The sequence below is a fragment of the Podarcis erhardii genome (assembly GCF_964252035.2).
Source record: "Podarcis erhardii genome assembly, chromosome: 3".
In the NCBI taxonomy this organism is placed as follows: Eukaryota; Metazoa; Chordata; class Lepidosauria; order Squamata; family Lacertidae; genus Podarcis; species Podarcis erhardii.
In genome coordinates this window covers 122,716,239-122,740,452 of record NC_138507.1, presented here as the reverse complement: position 1 = coordinate 122,740,452, position 24,214 = coordinate 122,716,239, and the positions used below count along the sequence as shown (strand labels likewise).

Genomic DNA, 24,214 nt, shown 5'->3' with positions numbered 1-24,214 from the left:
CAGGGCAAATTTGGGATTAACTGGATGGGAAAATCACTGAATAACATCTAACAAAAGAAACTTAATGATTTTTGCATGTGTGCGTGTGTTCTTTGTTTTTTTGTTTCATTTTTAGAAAGTGTGTGTTCTTGTCATTATTTTAGTGGTCTTTTTCCTTTCCTGTTTCCTTTTTCCTTTCCTTGAATATATGTAGAGATGCAAGGATTTTGTTCACTGAGTTTGATATTATTTGATTTGGTCATTATTATTTGATTCATATAGAAGTTATCAATGTATGTATTTGTTATCTATGCGTTATTTGTATATTTTGAAATAAAATAAAAAAATAACATGATGGGAAAATCCAGCTTTCCCAAAATCCCAGGTCCTGCTTTGGTTTTTGAAAAAAGGCAACTTTCTATCCCTTATTTCCAGGAAAAAATAATCACCATGGAATGGCCTCTCATCATCCCCGTTCATTCCTTGCCAAAGGAATCCTAATATTTGTTGAAAACTTGTACTGATGGAAGAAGAACTATACAGTGGTACCTCGGGTTAAGTACTTAATTCGTTCCGGAGGTCTGTACTTAACCTGAAACTGTTCTTAACCTGAAGCACCACTTTAGCTTATGGGGCCTCCTGCTGCGGCCGAGCCGCCGGAGCACAATTTCTGTTCTCATCCTGAAGCAAAGTTCTTAACCTGAAGCAGTATTTCTGGGTTAGCAGAGTCTGTAACCTGAAGTGTATGTAACCTAAAGCGTATGTAACCCGAGGTACCACTGTATGTTGAAAAGCACCTTTATGCCAATGGCTTCAAACTGCGCAACTTGCCCCTATTGGAGGACTGGGGGATTCCCTCGCTGTAGGATTGGCCACAAGGCCTCTGGAGCAGAATACAGACCTACATGGAAAAAAGAGGGAAGGGGTTTTGCCCTGGGGCAGAGCCTCAGCCTTCAAGGCAAAAGGACCCTGATTCCATCCTCCAGATTCCCGGGGGCTGGGAGAGCATCCCTGCTTGAAACTCTGGACAGCTGCTGACAGTCAGTGTGGACAACACTGAACCAGGTGGGCTGATGGTCTGATTAAGGCACCTTCCTGTGCCTATGTTAAGGGACGCGGGTGGAGCTGTGGATTAAACCACAGAGCCTAGTGCTTGCCGATCAGAAGGTCGGCGGTTCGAATCCCTGCGATGGGGTGAGCTCCCGTTGCTCGGTCCCTGCTCCTGCCAAACTAGCAGTTCGAAAGCATGTCAAAGTGCAAGTAGATAAATAGGTACCGCTCCGGCGGGAAGGTAAACACCGTTTCCGTGCACTGCTCTGGTTCGCCAGAAGCGGCTTAGTCCTGCTGGCCACATGACCCGGAAGCTGTACGCCGGTTCCCTCGGCCAGTAAAGCGAGATGAGCGCAGCAACCCCAGAGTCGGCAACGACTGGACCTAACGGTCAGGGGTCCCTTAACCTTTACGCCTATGTTCCCAAACAGCAGAGGGGTGGGGGTGGGGTGGAGTTGAGAGACAGCCTTGCTTACTTTCTGGCGCAATCACCTCCCTGGCCAATTCGCTGGCTGACTTCATCTTCTTGCTGTGCACGATGGGACCCACATTGTGCAGGAACCAGCTGTCTGGCTCGATCCACTGTAACCCCAGTTGCTGGGCGTGGATGACACGGTCGGCGCTGAAGACCTTGCGGATCAGGCCCTTGGCCTCCTCCTCATTCATCAGCCACACATCCAGGAAGTGCTCAGCATCCACAATGGCAAAGTGCCTGCGTTGAAGGTGAAAGGTGGAGCATGAGGCAACAACAACAACAACAACAACAACAACAACAACAACAATAATAATAATATTTATACCCCGCCTTCCCCAGCCAAGACTGGGCTCAGGGCGGCTAACACCAAATACAGTGGTGCCTCGCAAGACGAAAATAATCCGTTCCGCGAGTCTCTTCGTCTAGCGGTTTTTTCGTCTTGCGAAGCATCCCTATTAGCGGATTAGCGCTATTAGCGGCTATTAGCAGCTATTAGCAGCTATTAGCAGCTATTAGCGGGTTAGAAAAAGGGGGGGGGGAGGGAAAAAACTCAAGAGACTCGCAAGACATTTTCATCTTGCGAAGCAAGCCCATAGGGAAATTCGTCTTGCGAAGCGCCTCGAAAAACGGAAAACCCTTTCGTCTAGCGGGTTTTTCGTCTTGCAAGGCATTCGTCTTGCGGGGCACCACTGTAATAATTTTATTTATACCCCGCCCTCCCCAGCCAAGAGTGGGCTCAGGGCGGCTAACACCAAATATAAAACAAGTTGATTGAAATACAACTCAAAAACAAGGTTAAAATACAACATTAAAATGCAGCCTCATTTCAGCAGAAACTCAAAAACTTTTTGGGGGATGAAAACGTCAAGTCTTCACCAAGGCTACCTATCCAGACTGGTCCGACGTGGGCCAGAAAAAGCCAGGGAAGTCCCCAAGTAGGAGTTCTGCCACAGAAGGAGAAAGGGGAAAAGAAGAGGGGGAGGGGATCAAGTTAATTCTAAACCTCAGGGCTGGAAGCTGTAGCCCCATGTTGGACCAAATGATTCCCGCATTGCAGGGGGTTGGACTAGATGACCCCCACAGTCCCTTCCAACTCTACCATTCTCTGATTTCCAAACTGGATCTGAGCTCAGGCCTGCATACTAGCACACAGAATCATAGCATGGAAGAGTTATAATGGACCTCCAAGGGTCATCTAGTCCAACCCCCAGCAATGCAGGAATCTCTTTTTTTTTAAATAATTTTTATTAACTGGCCAATCACATCAAATTAAATCACATCACATAAATTCCGAATTACAAAGCCAAATTTTAAATTTTGTTGGGGGGACCCATACTAGGGGGCGCATCGGAAGATGGCTGACAATAACATCTCTCCGACCCACACGAGGTAATTTGGAGGCTATGATGGGGGTAATTAGCCTCCTTAACCCCCCCAGGATGGTGGGGGGACTGCCCTTGCCTGCTGTGCCCTATACCACTCCCGAATTTGTGGGGATGGGGGCACTAGGCACAAAGCCCTCCTGCGGGATTCCGGCACTCCTGGGGGCCGTCCCTGATCCGCGCCACTAGCTGCAAGAACTTCAAAAGAAACAATTTGGATGAAGGAATGCACATATCTCAAGGAAGGAGGGGGAGTAAAGACTGCTAACAGAAGAGATCTCTGATAAAACAAGACAAGATTAAATCATGAGAAGATACGCCAAGACACGGTATGGCAAATGACTGATGGGGGAGGGGGAAAAAACTTTCCTTTCTTTCCTTATGTGATTAAACAAGAATCCCCTCCCCTCATGAGTCAGAAATGTCGTTTTAAGGACTTAAGCTGTGGATTTAAGGCTGTGTGGAGATAAACTTTTGAACCAAAGCAATGTTTCAAGACGAATCTGGAAAGTATAAGAGTTTTGGAATGACGCAGTTAAAAATGCCGTTGCCATTTTGGGAAGCACTGTCGGAGGTCTTGAGTCTGGGAGGAGAAAGAGAGAAACAAAGCTGTTTATATATCGTGGATTAACTCCTCAGTGGGACTTAAGAGCGACAACTGCGTAAATTATGATGGAAAGAGCGATGTTATCTATGAAGGAGATGATATATGGAAACCATCTGGACTTGGATTGCAAGAACGGGAAATTCACACAGGATTATTATATTTGTGTTTATCGGCTTAAGGAGACTATCAGAAGAGATCCGGCCCCCGGGCCTTAGGTTGCCTACCCATGGACTAGAGCACATCAGAGCCAAGCCGAAGCATCAAAGCATGAAGGAAGTTTCCTTTCTGGCTCCTGATGTGCTGATCAGTCAGTGAAGCCTGGAGCTATCTCACACAAGGTGGGAACGGAAGTGATGTGAAATCCACTTCTTCATAGAATCATAGAATCATAGAGTTGGAAGAGACCACAAGGGCCATCGAGTCCAACCCCCTGCCAAGCAGGAAACACGATCAGAGCACTCCTGACATATGGTTGTCAAGCCTCTGCTTAAAGACCTCCAAAGAAGGAGACTCCACCACACTCCTTGGCAGCAAATTCCACTGTCGAACAGCTCTCTTAAATCCCCACTCCCTCGTGGAGTCCAAGGGGTGGCCGTGGGCAAATCGTTCTCCCTTTATCCATCTTTAGTCAACCACTGTGATGGTAGAAGCACCTGCCTCGCATGTGGGAGGTCCCTGGTCAATCTCCAGCGGCATCTTAAGCAAGGGCTGGGAGATACACCTTGTCTGAAACCCTGCGGAGCTGTTGCCAGTGTAGGCCAGGGGTGGGGAATGTGGATATTTCTCCCCTCCCATTACAAGAATCATTCTGCAGGGAGGGGACAGAATCTACTCATTGCTTCTTCCGCTCCTGCCCGACTCTGTGGGAGTCTGAGCGTTATCTGTGTAAAGATAAGATGACTGCATAACGATCTGTAACACTCATGCAGTCCAGTAGCCTCCGTTAGTCTTTAGTTTACAGTGGTAAAGATAAAGGTAAAGGGACTCCTGACCATTAGGTCCAGTCATGACCGATTCTGGGGTTGCGGCACTCATCTTGCTTTACTGGCCGAGGGAGCCGGTGTACAGCTTCCGGGTCATGTGGCCAGCAGGACTAAGACGCTTCTGGCGAACTAGAGCAGCGCACTGAAATGCCGTTGCTGTTTACCTTCCCGCCAGAGTAGTGCCTGTTTATCTACTTGCATTTTGACGTGCTTTTGAACTGCTAGGTTGGCAGGAGCTGGGACCGAGCAATGGGAGCTCACCCCATCGTGGGGATTCGAACCGCCGACCTTCTGATCAGCAAGTCCTAGGCTCTGTGGCTTAACCCACAGTGCCACCCACGTCCCATGTTTACAGTGGTACCTCAGGTTAAGTACTTAATTCGTTCCGCAGGTCCGTTCTTAACCTGAAACTGTTCTTAACCTGAAGCACCACTTTAGCTAATGGGGCCTCCCGCTGCCGCCACCACATGATTTCTGTTCCCATCCTGAAGCAAAGTTCTTAACCCGAGGTACTATTTCTGGGTTAGCGGAGTCTGTAACCTGAAGTGTATGTAACCTGAAGCGTCTGTAACCCGAGGTACCACTGTATAGTTTATTTTAGTTTGCAGTAGCTGCAACAGAATAAAGAAGTTAAGCTTCAGAGCTGTCGTTCGTGTGATTCATACTCAGCTGTGCTCTGCTGACTGCGGTGCTGAGTTTGGTGCTCAAAGCTCAAAGTTGTGAGTCCGTTGCACTTAGACCTCTTTTCCTGAGTGGAAGGTCTGGAAGTGCTTACTAGCTCGCCTGGCCCAATTGGGGCACCGGGGCTGAAGAAGCTGAGCCCAGTCGTTGGCACTGGCTCAAAGGCGAAGCTGACAGGGAACACTTTCGGCTCCCCAGGCCAGATCCTGATCAGGCCAAATCTGGCAGGGAGGCAGCTTCCTGCGCCCCAGTTTTGAATCAGCCTCTCAGAGTAGGGATCGTTTTTGTCTGCACCTGGGCTGAGCAGGAAGGACTCAAAACAGAACCCGCCTCCTCCCCCAAGCTGTTTTGAGCCTCGGCCCTTCTTCCGACTCGCGAACGGTCCCACTGAACCCTGGTTCTGACTGTTGCAGCTAAGGGGCAACAGTCTTTGCCTGCACACGAGCTCTGCTGCCCCAGTGCAGCCCTACCGCATGGTCCTCTGCAGGTCCTTGTACTGCTGCACAATCCGTTTGTAGTCAGCCGTCAGAGCCATGTTCTCCTCGCGGTACTGCTTGATCTGCCTGGCAAACTTGAGGCGCAGGTTGTTCAGGATATCGTGCAACCTGGAGTCAGGGGAAGAGGCAGAGCTCAGCTTACGAAAAGGAAGAGCAGACCCAACAACCCACCGAGACCTGAGGGTGGTAAGGGCCCCAGCAGAAGAGAAGGTGTATACCGTATTTTCCGCTCCGTAAGAGACACTTTTTTCTTCCTAAAAAGTAAGGGGAAATGTCTATGCGCCTTATGGAGCGAATGCGTGGTCCTTGGAGCCGAATTGCCCAGGGGCAAAAAGCAGATCATGCTATATATTTTTTTGAAAGAGGGAAGTGGGTGTTGAAACAAAGCCGCTGATCGTTTGCCCATCAGGGAGAGAGATAAGGGACGCTAGAGATAAAGGAGGCTGCCTGGGAGGGGGGAGGTAAAGACAGCAAACTTGCAAAGGGGGGAAATAGGAAGACTAAAGCAACGAGGAGAGAAATTAGAAGAAAAGGAGGAGCAAAAAACTGCTCCAGCTAAGGAAAAGACACTAAGGCAAACAAGCGGGAAGGGAGTGTTGAAAGGAAGCAGCTGATCGGTGGGATCATAAGAGAGATAAGGGACGCTAGTGGAGGCTGCCTGGGAGGGGGGAGGTAAAAGCACATGGATCCTCAGGATTTTTGCACTGGGTCACCCCAAATTCACCATCAGATCACATGTCTGTGGCCATAGCATGAACCACAAAAATCATACATCCACTGTTTCGTCCAGAATATTTTTTTTTCTTGTTTTCCTGTTCTAAAAACTAGGCGTGTCTTATGGTCAGCTACGTCTTATGGAGCAAAAAATATGATATATATATGATATGATACACACACACACACACACACACACACACACATATATATATTTCATGGTGTTGACTCTTGCTTCAGAGGCATGTCGCACATCCTGCATCGACTGCCCAGAAACTTCTCTGAGGACAAGGGGCAGGGTAGCATCCATACTAAGGCCATGATCTGGCAGAGAATTTGGTGTGCTTAAATCCCAGGCTGTGGGAAGGGAAGAAGGGGAAGGCTCCTTTACCGATTCAGCTTCCTCTTCTGTTGGGATTTGATGATGGTGTTCTCCTCGTCCCGTTTCTTCAGGACCTGGAAGTTGTACTCCAGCTTCTCCTGGTTCAGCTGGTAGATGGCTTTCATTTGCTGGAGTTGCTGCTCCAGGATCTGGCACCCAAAGAGGGGAGGAAATGAAGAATAAGCAGAGGCCATGCTGCAAATCCCCCACGTGGACTTGCTCCAGAGGAGACCGGCTTTGCGGCTTGACATGACCCGCGGAACTGGTGCCTATCTTGTCTTTGGGTCGCTTGTGAACAGGGCAGCCGCTGACTACACTCACAGCAAATCAAGATGGCACCCCCTAACACACACACCCATCCCCAAAGCAAACAGACACAGCCATTGATGTCCCTTATCAGAAACCAAGAGACTAGGCAGGGGATCTGAGTGTCAGGGGACTGCCATCAGAACAGGGAAGGGAGGCAGAGGGGCAGTTGGGATACAGGGAACCTCTAAAAATCTTGAGAAGCAGTTCCTATTTCTGCAGTGGGGAAAGGGACCAGAGGATGCTGCTGGGAGCCCCAGCGCCGCACCTTGTCAGTCTGAAGGTGGGGAAAGCAACACCTCCCAGGTAAAGGAGGGGAAAGGGCTAGAGGATGCTGCTGGGAGCCTCAGCACTGCTCCTTGCCAAGCCGGTCAGGAGGGAAGCACACCTCATAACTTGCCCACCTTGCACAGAGGTGTAAAACGCAAAGAAGGAAGGAAAAGGCTGGGGGTGACTAAGCTCTTATGTTGGGGGAGGACCTGGAAATAACCACTCCCGGATTCTGCTAGCGATTGAGACAGACATGAACTGATGGTTCTGCACTGTAAATAGTTTTGCACTCAAATAAAACCTGTTAAAGACAGGTCGGAGTCCTGCCTGGTTACTCACGAGCAACCACCACTGACAACTGACACTGAGAAAGGGGTAAAAAGCCAAGAATGGGGAGAGGGGAAATTATGTGCAGAGGATCAGAGGAAGTCATTCAGGTTGCGATTGAAACAAGGATCTTAGTCGTCCCCAGAATGGTCCTTGCATTAAAAGGAACAATTGGGGCGTCACAGCCCTCGTCCTGGTCTGGGAAGCTAAGAAGGGACCCCCAAATTGAATGCTGCCAGGTGATTTTTGTCTCCCAGCCTTCTCTGCAATCGCATTAGCATTCCCGCTTGGACTATTGCAATGCGCTCTACATGGGGCTACCTTTGAAGGTGACCCGGAAACTGCAATTAATCCAGAATGCGGCAGCTAGACTGGGGACTGGGAGCGGCCGCCGAGACCATATAACGCTGGTCCTGAGAGATCTGCATTGGCTCCCAGTACGTTTCCGAGCACAATTCAAAGTGTTGGTGCTGCCCTTCAAAGCCCTAAACAGCCTTGGTCCAGTATACCTGAAGGAGCGTCCCCACCCCCATCGTTCAGCCCGGACACTGAGGTCCAGCGCCAAGGGCCTTCTGGCAGTTCCCTCATTGCGAGAAGTGAGGTTACAGGGAACCAGACAGAGGGCCTTCTTGGTAGTGGCACCCACCCTGCGGAACGCCGTCCCATCAGATGTCAAGGAAATAAGCAGCTATCTTATCTGAAGGCAGCCCTGTTCAGGGAAGTTTTTAATATTTAATGCTGTATTGTTTTTAACCCTTGATTGTGAGCCGCCCAGAGTGGCTGGGGAAACTCAGCCAGGTGGGTGGGATATAAATAATAAATTATTATTATCATTATCCCTGAAATCTGCCATTTAAGCTTCCTGCAGATGCCCCAAACGAAATGAGGAGAATCCATGAGGGGATCGCTGCAGAAGTGACGTCGCTGCCTTCCCACTGTGCCTCAGAGCCAGGGCTCGCAGGGTCCCCACGACCCTGGCACCTGACGAGGGGGTCTATTCTTGCTCCGTACCTGCACGTCATGCTCCAACTTGATCTTAATCACGTTGTACTCCTCGGCGTCTTGCACCCGCAGCTGGTTCAGCTCACGCTCATATTCCTCCACCTTCTTCAGGCGGGCCATCATGAAATCCAGCTACAGCAAAAGGCAGAGAGACCGGGGGGGGGGGTGGAGATCCCAGTTAAGAGGCGGGGGAAACTGGCCCCCATTTCCGCTGCCCTGGCTTGGAAACGAAGACAGCTCTTTGCCCCGGAATCGGTAAACAGCTCCCAAACCCCTCTGAGTAGCCCATCAAAGCATATCCTTGCAAAACAAAGGGGCTGCTTCTCCCTGCATTTGAAGAGATTGGGTCAAGGCCCAAGAAACGGTGGGCTTTTGCCCCACACTCCCGGCTTCCGAGGGGGCAGCTCTTAAGCACGCGTCCCTCAGGTTTTGCTAAGCGGATACTCTGAAGCTCATCTCTGAGCCCAGCAAAGCTTGTGGTCACCTTCTGATAGATTTCTCCTTCCTTGGAGGTTTGTGAGTAGAGGCTGGATGGCCACTTGTCATGGATGCATTAGCTGAGATTCCTGCATTTTCAGGGGGTTGGGCTAGATGACCCTCAGGGTCCCTTTTGGCTCTATGATTCTAATATTTATAGACCGCTTTTCACCATAGATGGTCACTGTCAGGGAACTGCCATCGGAGCCAGAGGCGGAGTGAAGGCTCCAGAGGGATGCCGGAGAGGGTCCCAGTAGGGAGAGAGGCAGCCCATCTGCTGGGGAAGGAAATCAGCGTAACACCAGTGGAGAAGGGGGGCAGATGGGGGAATCGGAGAGGAGGCTCCAGGACTCTTCGCCGGAGACCAGCGGGGAGAGCGCGGGTGCTCCGCTGCTCACACCCTCCCTGCACAGAAGACTTCCGCGCAGGGAGAGTAGGAGGAGACTAGGCGTCAAAGAACTTCTTTGCTGGAAGAAGTTCAAGAAATGCCCACTGACGGATTCTGCCAGTGACTGAGACAGCCACGAAGTGAAGGGCTGTCCAGACAGAAAGGGTTCAAGCAGGCAACCTAGCCGGGAGTGGCGGCAACTTACGCACGAGCAACCCCTAGAACCATTACAGTCACAAAGCATGCTCACAACACAGATGGTCGCAGCTACCCGGAACTCAAACTAAGGGAGAGATTTGGTTGTGGTCTCATGTTATCCATCTCAACCAGCCCTCTACCCCACCAAAAAACAAAACAAAAACAAAAACAAAATAAGGAAGCATATTATAGAAGCATAGAATTGTAGAGTGGGAAGGGACCCTGAGGGTCATCTAGTCCAACTCCCTGCAATGCAGGAATCTCAGCTAATGCATCCAAGACCTTCCTGCTCTACAATGACTAAGCCGCTTCTGGTGAACCAGAGCAGTGCATGGAGACGCCGTTTACCTTCCTGTATATGTAGGTAAAGGGACCCCTGACCATTAGGTCCAGTCGCGGACGACTCTGGGGTTGCGGCGCTCATCTCACTTTACTAGCCGAGGGAGCCGGTGTACAGCTTCCGGGTCATGTGGCCAGCAGGACTAAGCCGCTCCTGGCGAACCAGAGCAGCACACAGAAACACCGTTTACCTTCCCGCCGGAGCGGTACCTATTTATCTACTTGCACTTTGATGTCTTTTTTAACTGCTAGGTTGGCAGGAGCAGGGACCGAGCAACGGGAGCTAACCCCATCACAGGGATTCAAACCACCAACCTTCTGATCGGCAAGCCCTAGGCTCCGTGGTTTAACCCACAGCGCCACCTGCGTACCTTCCCGTATATATTGCTTAATAAATTACTTAGAACGTCACACCTAAGCTCCACATCATTTCTGCTATACTCTGCTGATATAGAGTGTGCACATATCTTCGGATATGTGTCGCTGGTGCACACCGGGACTGAAGATTTATGAACATCCCGGGCTGCGCTTCACAAGGAAGACGCCCGGAGAGGTTTGTCTCAATCCAGGGGCTGTGTGTGTCCTCCAGGCGTGTTCCGAGAGGACTACCATCTTAGACTTTTCCTTCTTTTCTTTCCTGGGAGGGGGCTGTTTCTCTGCCTTTTCTGTAGGCACATGCCCCCTGCTTCCTTACCTCTTGGCGGTTGAGCAACTGCATGGCCTGTTCCCATTTCTTCTTGTTGCTCGTGAGCAGTTCACGGCGCTCTAATTCAAAGGCTTTCTGGGGGAGGAAGAGAGAGATGTGGCTTGAGCAGCCCCCAAACTATGTGCGGAAGGGAAGACAGCAGAGTCCCACGAGAGCCAGGACTCAGAATCACAGAGCTGAAAAGCTGGGACACCCAAAGCTCATCTAGCCCAACCCCTGAAATTGCAGGAATCACGACAAAATCACAGATTCTGCAGAGCTCATATTCACCCCTAAAGTAGCAAATGAGTAGTACTCCTAAGTAGGGGAGGAGGATAAATTAGGGACCTTCTAAGAAGACTCCAGATCGCCTTCATTACTTCTCGGAGTTTGGAGTCACTGAATTTTGATTTCTTTCCCCAGATCCATTCATTTAACAGCCGCCCGCCCATGTTCTCCTACCCTGTGAGACTTGGGTATGTCCAAACCACAGTATCTCCCTGGCTAATAGACTAATAGTCTGATCACAACAGCTTAGGTTTGGGACTCCAAAGCCACTAACTCTTTGGATATGTTTCTTGCTATTGTGTTTTGTCAAACGAATTTATTGAGCAACGTCTGCAACTGTTCAATTATTGGGATTTTCAAAGGCAGTGCCGAAAGCAAGAAGAGGATCCTCAGCTCTGCATTTTTAAATTGTTTTATTTCATATTGTCAGTCTACTTCTAATTTTTTTTTTTTTGCTAGCTGCCTTGGATACATGAAATACATAAAATAAACAAAGATAAACAGAATTTAAATACATTTGCTTGCCGATGCCCAATGCTGCTTTCATCTTAGTTTGACTGTCTTTTTTCTTTCTTTGCTGCATATACACAAGCAAGAAAGAATCGCCTTCTGCTGGTGAGAAGCTTCAGGGCACGGGAGGAGAGACCGGTACCTCAATCTGCAGGAGCTCTCGGCGGTAGTTTTTTATGAGGTTTCTGATCTGCTCCTCCATCCGCTCCAGCAGCAGGTTAATGTCTTCTGACTGCTTCCTGAGATCCTTCACATACTGGTCATCTTTGCTTTTCAGCTCCTGGAGGGAAAAAACAGGCAGGGAGGCCAGATTCATGCCGTACTTTTGGATTCCACCCCATCATCTTCACACTACGAAGGCAGGTGGATTTCATTTACTAAATGTGTATACCGCCCTTCATCCTAAGACCACAGGGCGGATTGTGACTGAGTGTGGTAGAGTCTCCTTCTTTGGAGGTCTTTAAGCAGAGGCTTGACAACCATATGTCAGGAGTGCTCTGATGGTGTTTCCTGCTTGGCAGGGGGTTCGACTCGATGGCCCTTGTGGTCTCTTCCAACTCTATGATTCTATGATTCCATGAACTCCTCTTAAGCTGATTTTAAGCACACAACTGCAACATTACGCAGATTGCGGGAAATTAAATAAAGGGAATAAAGGGAAAGCAAGGGGGTGGGACTCACGGAGAGCTTTTAAAGTCTTGTTTAACAGGCTCTGGGAAGGTCACACGAGGCCTCTGGGGCAGCAACTGCAGGATCCAAGGCCCCTGGAACCATTCCCAGAGCCCAGTAAGCAAAATGTGGGGTAGGTGGAGAAAAGTCTCCTCAAACCCAGGATCAGACAGGTAGGGATACTCACGCAGGGCCCTTCTAGCAGTCTTGAGCAATAATAATAACAACAACAACAATTATTATTATTATTTATTATTTATACCCCGCCAATCTGGCTGAGTTTCCCCAGCCACTCTGGGCAGCTTCCAACAAAGATTAAAAATACATTAAAATGTCACACATGAAAAACTTCCCTGAACAGGGCTGCCTTCAGATGTCTTTTAAAGATAACATAGCTGCTTATTTCCTTCACATCTGAAGGGAGGGCGTTCCACAGGGCGGGAGCCACTACTGAGAAGCCCCTCTGTCTGGTTCCCTGTAACCTCGCTTCTCGCAGGGAGGGAACCACCAGAAGGCCCTCGGCGCTGGATCTCAGTGTCCGGGCTGAACGATGGGGGTGGAGACGCTCCTTCAGGGATACTGGACCGAGGCCGTTTAGGGCTTGAAAGGTCAGCACCAACACTTTGAATTGTGCTCGGAAACATACTGGGAGCCAATATAGGTCTTTCAAGACCGGTGTTATGTGGTCTCGGCAGCCAGTTCCAGTCCCCAGTCTAGCTGCCGCATTCTGGATTAATTGCAGTTTCTGGTTACCTTCAAAGGTAGCCCCATGTAGAGTGCATTGCAGTAGTCCAAATGGGAGATAACTAGAGCATGCACCACTCTGGCGGGACAGTCCGCAGGCTGTACCAGGTGGAGCTGGAAGACAGCCGCCCTGGACACAGAATTGACCTGCGCCTCCATGGACAGCTGTGAGTCCAGAATGACTCCCAGGCTGCGCACCTGGTCCTTCAGGGGCACAGTTACCCCATTCAGGACCAGGAGGTCCCCCACACCTGCCTGCCCCCTGTCCCCCCAAAACAGTACTTCTGTCTTGTCAGGATTCAACCTCAATCTGTTAGCTGCCATCCATCCTCCAACCGCCTCCAGGCACTCACACAGGACCTTCACCACCTTCTCTGGTTCTGATTTAAAAGAAAGGTAGAGCAATAGCCAGGAACGCAACCCTCACATAAGGTGAGATTTATCTGTAAATGGTTAAAGGCCAAAGGCCTGGTTATACAATCATACCTCGGGTGAAATGCGCTTCGAGTTGAGTGTGTTCGAGTTGCGCTCCATGGCAACCCGGAAGTAACGGAGCACGTTACTTCTGGGTTTCACTGCTTGCTCATGCGCAGACGCTCAAAATGACGTCACGCGTATGCGCAAAAGCAGCGAAAAGCGACGCGCCTGTGCAGACGTGCCGCCGCTAGTTATGTTTGCTTCTAGATGCGAACAGGGCTCCAGAATGGATCCCGTTCGTATCTAGAGGTACTACTGTAGAGGCAAGTTCTTGCCTGGCACCTAAAAATACAGTGGTGCCCCGCAAGACGAACGCCTCGCAAGACGGAAAACCCGCTAGACGAAAGGGTTTTCCGTTTTGGAGGCGCTTCACTAAACGAATTTCTCTATGGGGTTGCTTCGCAAGACGAAAAAATCTTGCGAGTTCCCGCGGTTTTTTTTCGCTTTTTTCCCGCTTTTCCTAAACTGCTAAGCTGCTTAACAGCTGATCTGCTGATAAGCCGCTTCTCAGCTGATCGCTAAAAGCCGCTAGACCGCTAATAGCGCTAATCCGCTAAGCTATCAATGGGCTTGCTTCGCAAGACGAAAAAACCGCTAGACGAAGAAAATCGTGGAACGGATTCTTTTCGTCTTGCGAGGCACCACTGTACGTAACAAAGGTGCAAGATGATTCTCCCTAGGGGGAGCATTCCAGCAATGGGGAGACACTGCAGAAAAGGCCCCTTTTCGTGTTGCCACCCTCCAGTCCTCTCGTGGAGGAGGCACACGAAGAAAGGGACTCATATGGTTCCTGAGGACGTTTCTCACTGCTACAAATCCCAAATCGATCCGAGGCAGGTTTGCCCATGACTAGCAGAAAGATACATACATTGAAACGCTCTTTTGCATGAGATCCTTTGCCCTATTTGTCAACTGCTAGCATCTCCCCCTTTCTCTAAAGGCAAAACACTTTTTGGTTAGCCCCTGCAGCAACCCTTCTGCAGCCACACTTTCCGTGACCTGCCCCCATGCATTCCTCCCCCCCCCGGTGCGCAACCCCACCTGTTGCAGCTCACTGATGAGCTTGTTCTTTTCTTCGATCAGCTGTGCGCACAGCATCTGCTGCGCATTGAGCCCTTCCCAAAGCTCCTGGGGGATGATCTTTTCCTTGGTAGCTCCCCACTTGGAAGTGATCTCGTTAAACTTGTCTTGGTTGGCCTTGGATTCATTCTCCAGCTTCTCCACCCTGCAAAGAGCCAGATGAGATGTTGAGAGTTCCCTTCAAGGCGAGTTTGCGCGGAGCCCTCGTCAGTTCTGATCTGAGGCTGCAAAGCTATAACGCTACTGCAGGCTGCTGTGAGTCACAGCAGATCAATGATCTTAATCGGGGGTCAGCAAGCTTGCCATACCTCGGGCCACTGATCTTAATCGGGGGTCAGCAAGCTTGCCGTACCTCGGGCCGGTGTCTCCAGTGCTGATTGCGTGGCGGGCCGGAGGGCAGGGGAGCGCATGCCGTTATGCGTGCGCACATGCTATTTCCGGCGCACTTCTGAGTTGGAGGAGCACTGGAAATAGCTTGTGCGCATGTGCATGGGCCTTCTCCGCCCCGGATGTGCACCAGAAATAACACATGTGCATGCGAAATTAACACATGCGCATGCGCACAAGTTATTTCCGGTGCTCCTCCGACCCAAAAGTGGGCAGCCGTGCAGCGCCAGTAAGAGCAGGTGGCGGGTGTCGCTGCGGGCCGGATAAACGAGTCCCTTGGGTCTTATCCAGCCAGCGGGCCTTAGTTTGGGGACCCCTGATCTTAGTCATTTGCTGGCACAAGACCTCTGCCCTCTCCCCTCCTTGGTCTTTCTTTTTTGGCTCAAGCACCAAGCAGTTCCAAACAGACACTTTCCTGAAGATCAGGTGCATCTGTAGGCCTGATCCCCAGTAGTCCATTGGCTCTTTGGACATTTTGAAGTTCAGTGTAAGTGGCAAGCCCCTCCCCCAAAAGGGGTGTGGCACAACACCCACCCCTCTCAATTAACTGGTATCTCATTCTTGTACAGTGGTGCCCCGCAAGACGAATGCCTCGCAAGACGGAAAACCCGCTAGATGAAAGAGTTTTCCGTTTTGGAGGTGCTTCGCAAAACGAATTTCCTATGGGCTTGCTTCGCAAGACGAAAATGTCTTGCGAGTTCCTGCGGGTTTTTTTCCTCCCCCCCCCCCTTTTAAGCCACTAAGCCGCTTATAAACTGATCCGCTAAGCCACTAAGCCGCTTAACAGCTGATCCGCTAAGCCGCTTAACAGCTGATCCGCTAAGCCACTTAACAGCTGATCCGCTAAGCCGCTAAGCCGCTTAACAGCTGATCCGCTAAGCCACTTAACAGCTGATCCGCTAAGCCGCTTAACAGCTGATCCGTTAAGCCACTTAACAGCTGATCTGCTAAGCCGCTAAGCCGCTTAACTGCTGATCCGCTAAGCCGCTTATCAGCTGATCCGCTAACCGCCAAGCCGCTTAACAGCTGATCCGCTAAGCCGCTAAGCCGCTTATCAGCTGATCCGCTAAACCCCTAAGCCACTAATAGCGCTAATCTGCTAATCCGCTAATGGGCTTGCTTCGCAAGACAAAAAAACCACAAGACGAAGAGACTCGCGGAACGGATTCTTTTCGTCTTGCGAGGCACCACTGTAATGCTTTCCCTTTCACCTGCAATTCAGCATATTCATCCAGTCCCAACCCCCTGCAGTGAAGGAATCTCAGCCAAACTGCGGGAGAGCATCTGAACTACTGAGGGTAGTGCAATCACGGAAGTGGGGGCCTCCTCCGAAGGAGAACCAGCCTTCAGAAAACTCAGCCAAAGTGGGAATAAGCTAGAGGGAAAGGGTGCTTGCTGCCATACAATGTTCTATCAACCCCATGTTTATAATTGCTCATATTTCATGAATTGAAAAAAATGTTGAAATATACATTTATTGAGAAACCAGAGGCCTTTCTTCTTGGAATAACAGGTTTGGAATTGCCCAAGAAAGATGTCAAACTGTTTTTGTATGCCACAACTGCAGCAAGAATTGTTAGCTAAGAAAACACAAGAAGTCCCTACAGTGGAGGAATGGCAGATGAAGATGATGGATTTTTCGAAGCAAGCCGCCCTGACTGGAAGAGTCCGCGACCAGGAGGAGGAGGAGTACCAGGAGGAATGGATGAAATTCAAAGACTATTTAGTTAAATATGTCAAGATAATTCAACTGGAAAAACTTACAAATACCAGATAGGCTTAGGATTTAAATATGTAATGTTAGAGATTAATATGTTTAAAGTTAAAATAGAAAGAAAGAAAGATATTAAGTGATTAAGTTAATTTTATGAGAAAATTGGTTTTGGAAAACTGTTAAAATGATATACACTGAAATTCAACTAGGGGGATTTGAGGAAGTCACTTAACAATGTTACTAAGATTGGTTTAAATACAGTTGAGATTTATGTTTGTTTGTTTGTATGTTTGTTTAATTTTTTTGGAAAATATTGCAAGAAAGACTATGAGAAGAATTATTAATGATAATTAAGAGTAATAGAGAAATTAAGAAATACGGAATAAGTGATAAAGAATGGAAAATCATCAGAGCTGTTGAAGGAAGTCTAAAATATTGTATAAGATAAGAAGTTATGTTATACGATTGTTGGAAATGATATGTTAAAAAAAACTAATAAAAATGTGTATGTGTGTGTGTGTGTGTATATATATATATACAGATGTACTGTGTGTGTGTGTGTGTGTGTGTATATACATACACACACACACACACACAGTCATACCTCAGGATAAATATGCTTCAGGATAAGTATTTTCGGGTTGCACTCTGCGGCGATCCAGAAGTAACAGAGCGCGTTACTTCCGAGTTTCGCCGCTCGCACATGCGCAGATGGTCAAAATGATGTCACACGCATGTGCGGAAGCAGCAAAACACGACCTGCGCATGTGCAGATGCGCAGTCGCGTCTTACGTTCTATTCAGGATGCGAACGGGGTCTGGAACGGTACCACTGTATATATATATAAAAGGATGGGTACAGATTCTGAGCTCCTTGCAGGAAAGGCGGGCTATAAAACTGGTTTAAAAAATTAATGTATGGGCCAACGTTCTGATTTAGTGCAAAGAAATTTATCAGGTTCACGTTACGCACCCTGGAACCTGCAGGCCTGAATCAGAATGTTGAACCTGGGAGTGGACGTCTTTTCTGACCCCTTGGTCAAAGTGAAGATCGCGCTGAGTTCCCGAGGGAACCGCTGGCTGGCTCTGATCTCTCCTGCCTCTTTCCCAGATATCCCCCAGTTAAAGAGGATGCTCTGGCCCAGCGCTTACCTTTGCCGGTTCAGCTCCTCTTCCTCTGCTCTCCTGTGCGTCTCTCGAGAATCAGCTGCCACCTGGATGTTTGTCACTAGCTGTGTGCCATCGATCAGCAGCTTAGTCAGCCTCTGAGCAGAGAAGAGAACATATTATAAGCGGGTTATTCTAAGCTAACGCAGACACGAAATGATTGAGGCGGGATCTTTTGACCAACCAGACTGATTTATGTGGACAGAGGTAAAGGGACCCCTGACCATTAGGTCCAGTCGTGGCCGACTCTGGGGTTGCGGCGCTCATCTCGCTTTATTGGCCGAGGGAGCCTGCGTACAGCTTCCGGGTCATGTGGCCAGCAGGACCAAGCCGCTTCTGGTGAACCAGAGCAGCGCACAGAAACGCCGTTTACCTTCCTGCCAGAGTGGTACCTATTTGATAACTTGCACTTTGATGTGCTTTCAAACTGCTGGGTTGGCAGGAGCAGGGACCGAGCAACGGGAGCTCACCCCGTCGCGGGGATTCGAACCAACCTTCTGATCGGCAAGTCCTAGGCTCCGTGGTTTAACCCACAGCGCCACTTCTAGGAATTTTTTTTTAAAAAACCCTGCAAGGTCTGCAATTGTAAAGCTGTGCTATACAGATGTATCCTGGCAATAGGAATGAAGTGACCGTAATTTCCACCTTGAGGTTCAGTTCCCACCTGAAAGTTGAGGTTTTTTCAGCCAATTCTTGCCTGCCCCACCTCCTTCTCCAGAGTTGCAGCTACTACTAACTTCAGCCAGCTAGGCTACTTAGTCCAGGGGGCATTTCACTTTGCTCTCGCTGGTAACTGAAAAATCAAGATACAGCGGTACCCTGGTTCTCAAACGCCTTGGTACTCAAACAACGTGGAACCCAAACACTGCAAACCCAGAAGAAACTGTTGCGGTTTGCGAACTTTTTCCGGAAGCTGAACATGCTCCACTTTGAGTGTTATGCTTCCGACTTGAGTACCACACTTCCGTTTTGAGTGTTACGCTGAGGTCTGTTTTTGCTATTTATTTTGTGTTTTTGTTTTTGCGGCTCTTTTTGTTTTTGTGACTGTATGGAACCCAGTTCAGCTACTGATTGATTGATTGATTCTGTGACTGCAGTACATTGTTTATTGCTTTCATTTTATGGATCAATGTCTCGTTAGGTAGTAAAATTCATGTACATTGCTGTTTTAGGGGTTGCTTTTAAAAGTCTGGAACGGATTAACACATTTTGCATTACTTTCTATAGGAAAGCGCACCTTGGTTTTGGAACACTTTGGTTTTGGAACGGACTAAGTTTGAGAACCAAGTCACCACTGTATATTGATACCAATGTTATCTTACTATGTATTTTTTGCTATTCTGAAAATGTTTTGTATCGTCTTTCATTTGGATAGTGATGGGTTGGGTTTCTTTTTGTCACGATGTGCTGTGAACTGATTGAATGCAATTTGAGGGAATCGTACCCAAAAAAGCTCTGATTCCTTTGCTGAGTCCTAACCTGTCTGCTGTCCTCTATCTGTTTGTGGCTCCGACTCTGCTCCTCTTCCACCAGCTTTTGTGCATCTGGATCTTCTCCAAGGGCCTCCCTGGAAAAGAGCCAAAAAGGGGCATGTTCATCCTTGGTCTACCCACCCTGTGCCTGGACTAATTTTGGGGACCTGCAGACCTGAAACCAGACTGACTCTGGATAGGAAGCTCTGGGGGGAAGTGGTGTGTGGGGGATCCCAAAAGGGTGTGGGTGGGAAACATGGGGGGTCTTAAGAAGTGGGATGCTGGGACCATATCTGCGTCTCGGGTTGGGTTGTGGGAGGAGAGGTTCAGAGCTGGGTGGCCAGATCACCCAAGGTGCGTCAGGATTCACAACCTCCCCCTGTCTCCCAGAGGTCCCCTAGCCTGACCCCCTTGCGATGCCTCCCCTTCCCTCCCCGCTCGGAAGGTACACCCAGAGGTCCTTTAGCGGGACCCCCCTTGCAATGCCAGTGTTGAGTCTCCCCCTTCCTTCGGAAGGCGCTCCTAGAGGCCCTCTAGTCCAACCCCCTTGCGATGCGTCCCCTTCTCTCCCCCCTCTGAAGGGACACCCAGAGGTCCTCTAGCCGGACCCAGATTTGTTTTTGCTTTAACATGTATTTTATGTTCTAGTTTTATATTTTTCTGCTGTGAACCGCCCTGGAATCTTGGGATGAAGAAGGGTACACAAATCCATCTGCGCAGGGGGCTGCTGGGGAGAATGATGGAGGGGCCGTACTATTACTATTAATTATTATTAACTATTTATTTATTTATCTATTTATTTATTTAATTTGTATATCCGATGAACTTGGGGCAACTTGCAGAATGAAATTATGAGGCAAAAACACACCATACCTAATAAAAACAAGGGCAGAAGTGGGATGTGGGTCAGCCAAAAGCCCCTCCCCCTCCTTTGGAAGGGGATCCTAGAGGTCCTCTAGTCCGACTAGAGGTCCTCTAGTCTGGGGTTGTGTTGTGGGAGGAGAGGTTCAGAGCTGGGTGGCCAGATCACCCAAGGTGCCTCAGGATTCACAACCTCCCCCTGCCCTCGGAAGGGTCTCCCAGAGGTCCTCTAGCCGGACCCCCTCGCGATGCCTCCCCGTCCCTCCCCCTCCCCTTGGAAGGGGCACCCAGATGTCCTCTAGCCGGACGCCCCTTGCGATGCCAGCATTGTGCCTCCCCCTCCCTGGGGAAGGGCATCTAGCCAAACCCCCCTCAGGATGCCTCCCCTCCCCTCCCCCTCCCCTAGAAAGGGTCTCCCAGAGGTCCTCTGTCCGGACCCCCTCGTGATGCCTCCCCGTCCCTCCCCCCTCCCCTAGGAAGGGTCTCCCAGATGTCCTCTAGCTGGACCCCCTCGTGATGCCCCCCTCCCCTCCCCTCCCCCCTCCCCTAGAAAGGGTCTCCCAGAGGTCCTCTAGCCGGACCCCCTTGTGATGCCTCCCCTCCCCTTGGAAGGGGCACCCAGAGGTCCTCTGTCCGGACCCCCTCACAATGCTTCCCCGTCCGTCCCCCTCCCCTTGGAGGGGGCACCCAGAGGTCCTCTAGCCGAACGCTCCTTGCGATGCCAGCATTGTGCCTCCCCCTCCCTGGGGAAGGGCATCTAGCCAAACCCCCCTCAGGATGCCTCCCCTCTCCTACCCCCTCCCCTCGGAAGGGACACCCAGAGGTCCTCTAGCCGGACCCCCTCGCGATGCCTCCCCCTCCCTTCCCCCTCCCCTCGGAAGGGACACCCAGAGGTCCTCTAGCCGGACCCCCTCGCGATGCCTCCCCCTCCCTTCCCCCTCCCCTCGGAAAGGACACCCAGAGATCCTCTAGCCGGACCCCCCGTGGCATGCCAGCATTGTGCCTCCCCCTCCCCTCGGAAGGGACACCCAGAGGTCCTCTAGCCGGACCCCCTCGCGATGCCTCCCCCTCCCCTCGGAAGGGACACCCAGAGATCCTCTAGCCGGACCCCCTCGCGATGCCTCCCCCTCCCCTCGGAAGGGACACCCAGAGATCCTCTAGCCGGACCCCCTCGCGATGCCTCCCCTCCCCTCCCCCCTCCCCTAGAAAGGGACACCCAGAGGTCCTCTAGCCGGACCCCCTCGCGATGCCTCCCCCTCCCTTCCCCCTCCCCTCGGAAGGGACACCCAGAGGTCCTCTAGCCGGACCCCCTCCCCCTCCCTTCCCCCTCCCCTCGGAAGGGCTCCCACCTCCTCTTGGCCTCGAGGCGGGCGGCGATGCGGAGGCGGCGGGCGGCGATGCGCTCCTGCGGGTCCTCGGAGGCGAGGTTGGGCGCCTTGGCTCGCGCGCCCCCGCCCCCCGCGCCCTCGCCCCCGCCCTCCTCCGCCCCCTCCGCCCCGCCGCCCCCTTCGCCCTCCGAGCTCATCCCGACGCCCCACCAGGCCCGCCGCCCTCCGTCGCCAGGGCAACGCCGTCGCGGGGAAACCGGAGACCACGCCCCGACGCCGTCACGTCACGTGCGTGCTGGCGTCCGCCTTCTTGAAACGTAGAGCTAGAAAGGTAGACTGACGCGCGGCGCCGGCTTCCGGGTCCATTGCAGCCTGCGAGGAGGTGGGGGAGATTTCGCTTATTTCAGGAGTTTCTTGCGCAGTTCAGGCAAAGGGACAGATCCTTGCAATTATTATTTTTTTAATTAAATTAAATTAATTAAATTAAATTAAATTAATTTTTAAAATTATTTTTTTAAAAAATAATATTTATTCTAAATGTTAAAGGTTACAAAAAGAAAAAAGAGAAAAAAGAAAAATAAAAAGGCAGAAAAAATACAATCATTTAAAAAAGAAAAAGAACAAATTAAACCTTTACATAGCTTTCTTCCTTTACTGATTTCCTTGACCTCGTCGCACCTCCCATTTTTGTATTCTTTTTCAAATTGTTATTTCAGCAAATCCTTCCAACCTTGTTTTTATCTTAATAATTTGTTTTAATATACTGTAATTTTACGTTCTCTCTTTCATCAATTCATTTTTACTTAATCCTTTATATCATTTCTGCCAAAACCACATAATTTTCATTTTCCAACATCTTTCTAACAATCCTTAATTTTACAATATTTTTGAAGATAAGCTTTAATTTTTTTCCAATCTTCTTCCACCGACTCTTCTCCTTGGTCTCGGATTCTGCCAGTCATCTCAGCCAATTCCATATATTCCATCACCTTCGTCTGCCATTCTTCCCGGGTGGGTAGATCTTGTGATTTCCAATACTTTGCAATAAGTATTCTTGCTGCTGTTGTGACGTACATAAAAAAAGTTCTAGAGATCCTTGCAATTAATATCTGCAGGGGAGAAGCGTCTTCTTAGGGAAATGTAGTGCAACCCACTTTAAGTGGGCATTATTATTATTAAAGGAAGGTAAAATGTGTATTGCATTATTATTTTTATTATTATTTGCATTTATATACCGCCCTATACCCGGAGGTCTCAGGGCAGTTCACAGAACAAAATCAAAATATAAAACCACAAAAATATTTTATATTTTTTAAAAATAAAACTTTATTAAAATTTTATAGAAAATAAAAATTTATTAAATATATAAAATAAGACATTTTAATAAAAATTATACATAAAATAAAATAATTTCATAAAAAAATATACATAAAATAAAACAATTTTATAAAAAATCATACATAAAATAAAATAAAATGATTTAAAAAAATATTTTATATAAAATATAAAATAAAAACAGCAACACAATAACCCCCTCTAAAAACCCCACATTTTAAAAGTGCATAGAATTATGATGATGATGATGATGATTTCTTAGCTCCATTACAAGGAGCCCAAGGGAGTCTGCACAGCTCTCCCCATTCCATCCTCACCACAACCCTGTGAGGCTGGCTGCTGCTCTCATTTTTATTATTTGATTCTTAAATTTGCAACCCGCCTTCTAACTTGGGTTCCCAGCCGTTGTCGGACTACAACTCCCACCATCCCTAGCCGGCAGGACCAGTGGTCAGGGATGATGGGGCTTGTAGTCCAAAACCAGCTGGAGACCCAAGTTTAGGAAACCCTGTTCTAAGGAGCTCAAGGTCGGGTACCATAGTTCTTCTCTTCCTCCTCTATTTCATCCTCACAACAACCCTGTGAGGTACTGTATTTTTCGCTCCATAAGACTCACCTGACCATAAGACGCACCTAGTTTTTAGAGGAGGAAAACAAGAAAAAAAATATTCTGAACAAAACAGTGGATGTATGATTTTTTGGTTCATGCTGTGGCCACACACATGTGATCTGACGGTGAGTTTGGGGTAGCCCAATTCAAAAATCCTGAGAATCCACGTAGATCCGTGCTTTGTAACCACGTTTTTGCACCACGAAACAGTGGGTGCGTGATTTTTTTGGTGCAGGCTGTAGCCATGGACATGCTATGTGATCTGATGGTGAACTTGGGGTGACCCAATGCAAAAATCCTGAGGATCCATGTGGATCCATGCTTTGTAACCACGTTTTAAGTGGGGAAGGAAAAACACTGAAAGGACAAGGAGCATGTGTGGAGAAGGAGCTTTTCAGCTCGCTGAGCCAGGGAGGGAGAGAGGGAAAGAGAGCACGGTTGCTTTAAAGGAGCAAACTGGACAGGAGCTGCTTACACTCGAGTAAGAGGCTCCTCTCCTGCTTGGCTGCTTCAAAGTGAGTGACGGAGGAGGGAAGGAAGGGGAACCATGGATCCTCTGCTGGCGACTGCAGCAGATTCCCCCCCCCCCCGCCATCCGTAGGCATTCGCTCCATAAGACGCACAGACATTTCCCATTACTTTTTAGGAGAAAAAAGTGTGTCCTATGGAGCGAAAAATACAGTAGGTTAGGCTGAGAGGCAGTGACAGGCTCAAGGTTACCCAGTAAGCTTCGCTGCTGAGTGGGGAGATTTGCACCCAGGTCTTCCAGGTCCCAGGCTGGCGCTCTAACCATCACGCCGCACTGCCTCGCCTGCTAACTGCAGCCTGTCA

The 24,214-nt window shown here is 49.4% G+C and overlaps 1 protein-coding gene across 1 annotated transcript in view; it reads right to left on the bottom strand.

The window, feature by feature from the left end:
- DRC1 (dynein regulatory complex subunit 1) overlaps positions 1–21,635 on the bottom strand; it is a gene marked incomplete at its 5' end in the record, with an annotated part of 33,989 nt that extends 12,354 nt beyond the window's left edge. Inside the window, 10 exons of the mRNA XM_081855982.1 lie at positions 1,506–1,741; positions 5,628–5,762; positions 6,760–6,899; positions 8,665–8,787; positions 10,752–10,838; positions 11,683–11,820; positions 14,472–14,655; positions 17,763–17,875; positions 19,257–19,344; positions 21,460–21,635. Of these exons, the coding sequence (XP_081712108.1) occupies positions 1,506–1,741; positions 5,628–5,762; positions 6,760–6,899; positions 8,665–8,787; positions 10,752–10,838; positions 11,683–11,820; positions 14,472–14,655; positions 17,763–17,875; positions 19,257–19,344; positions 21,460–21,635 (1,420 nt within the window). The remainder of the gene's footprint in view (positions 1–1,505; positions 1,742–5,627; positions 5,763–6,759; positions 6,900–8,664; positions 8,788–10,751; positions 10,839–11,682; positions 11,821–14,471; positions 14,656–17,762; positions 17,876–19,256; positions 19,345–21,459) is intronic.
- Between the last annotated feature and the right edge of the window lie 2,579 nt (positions 21,636–24,214).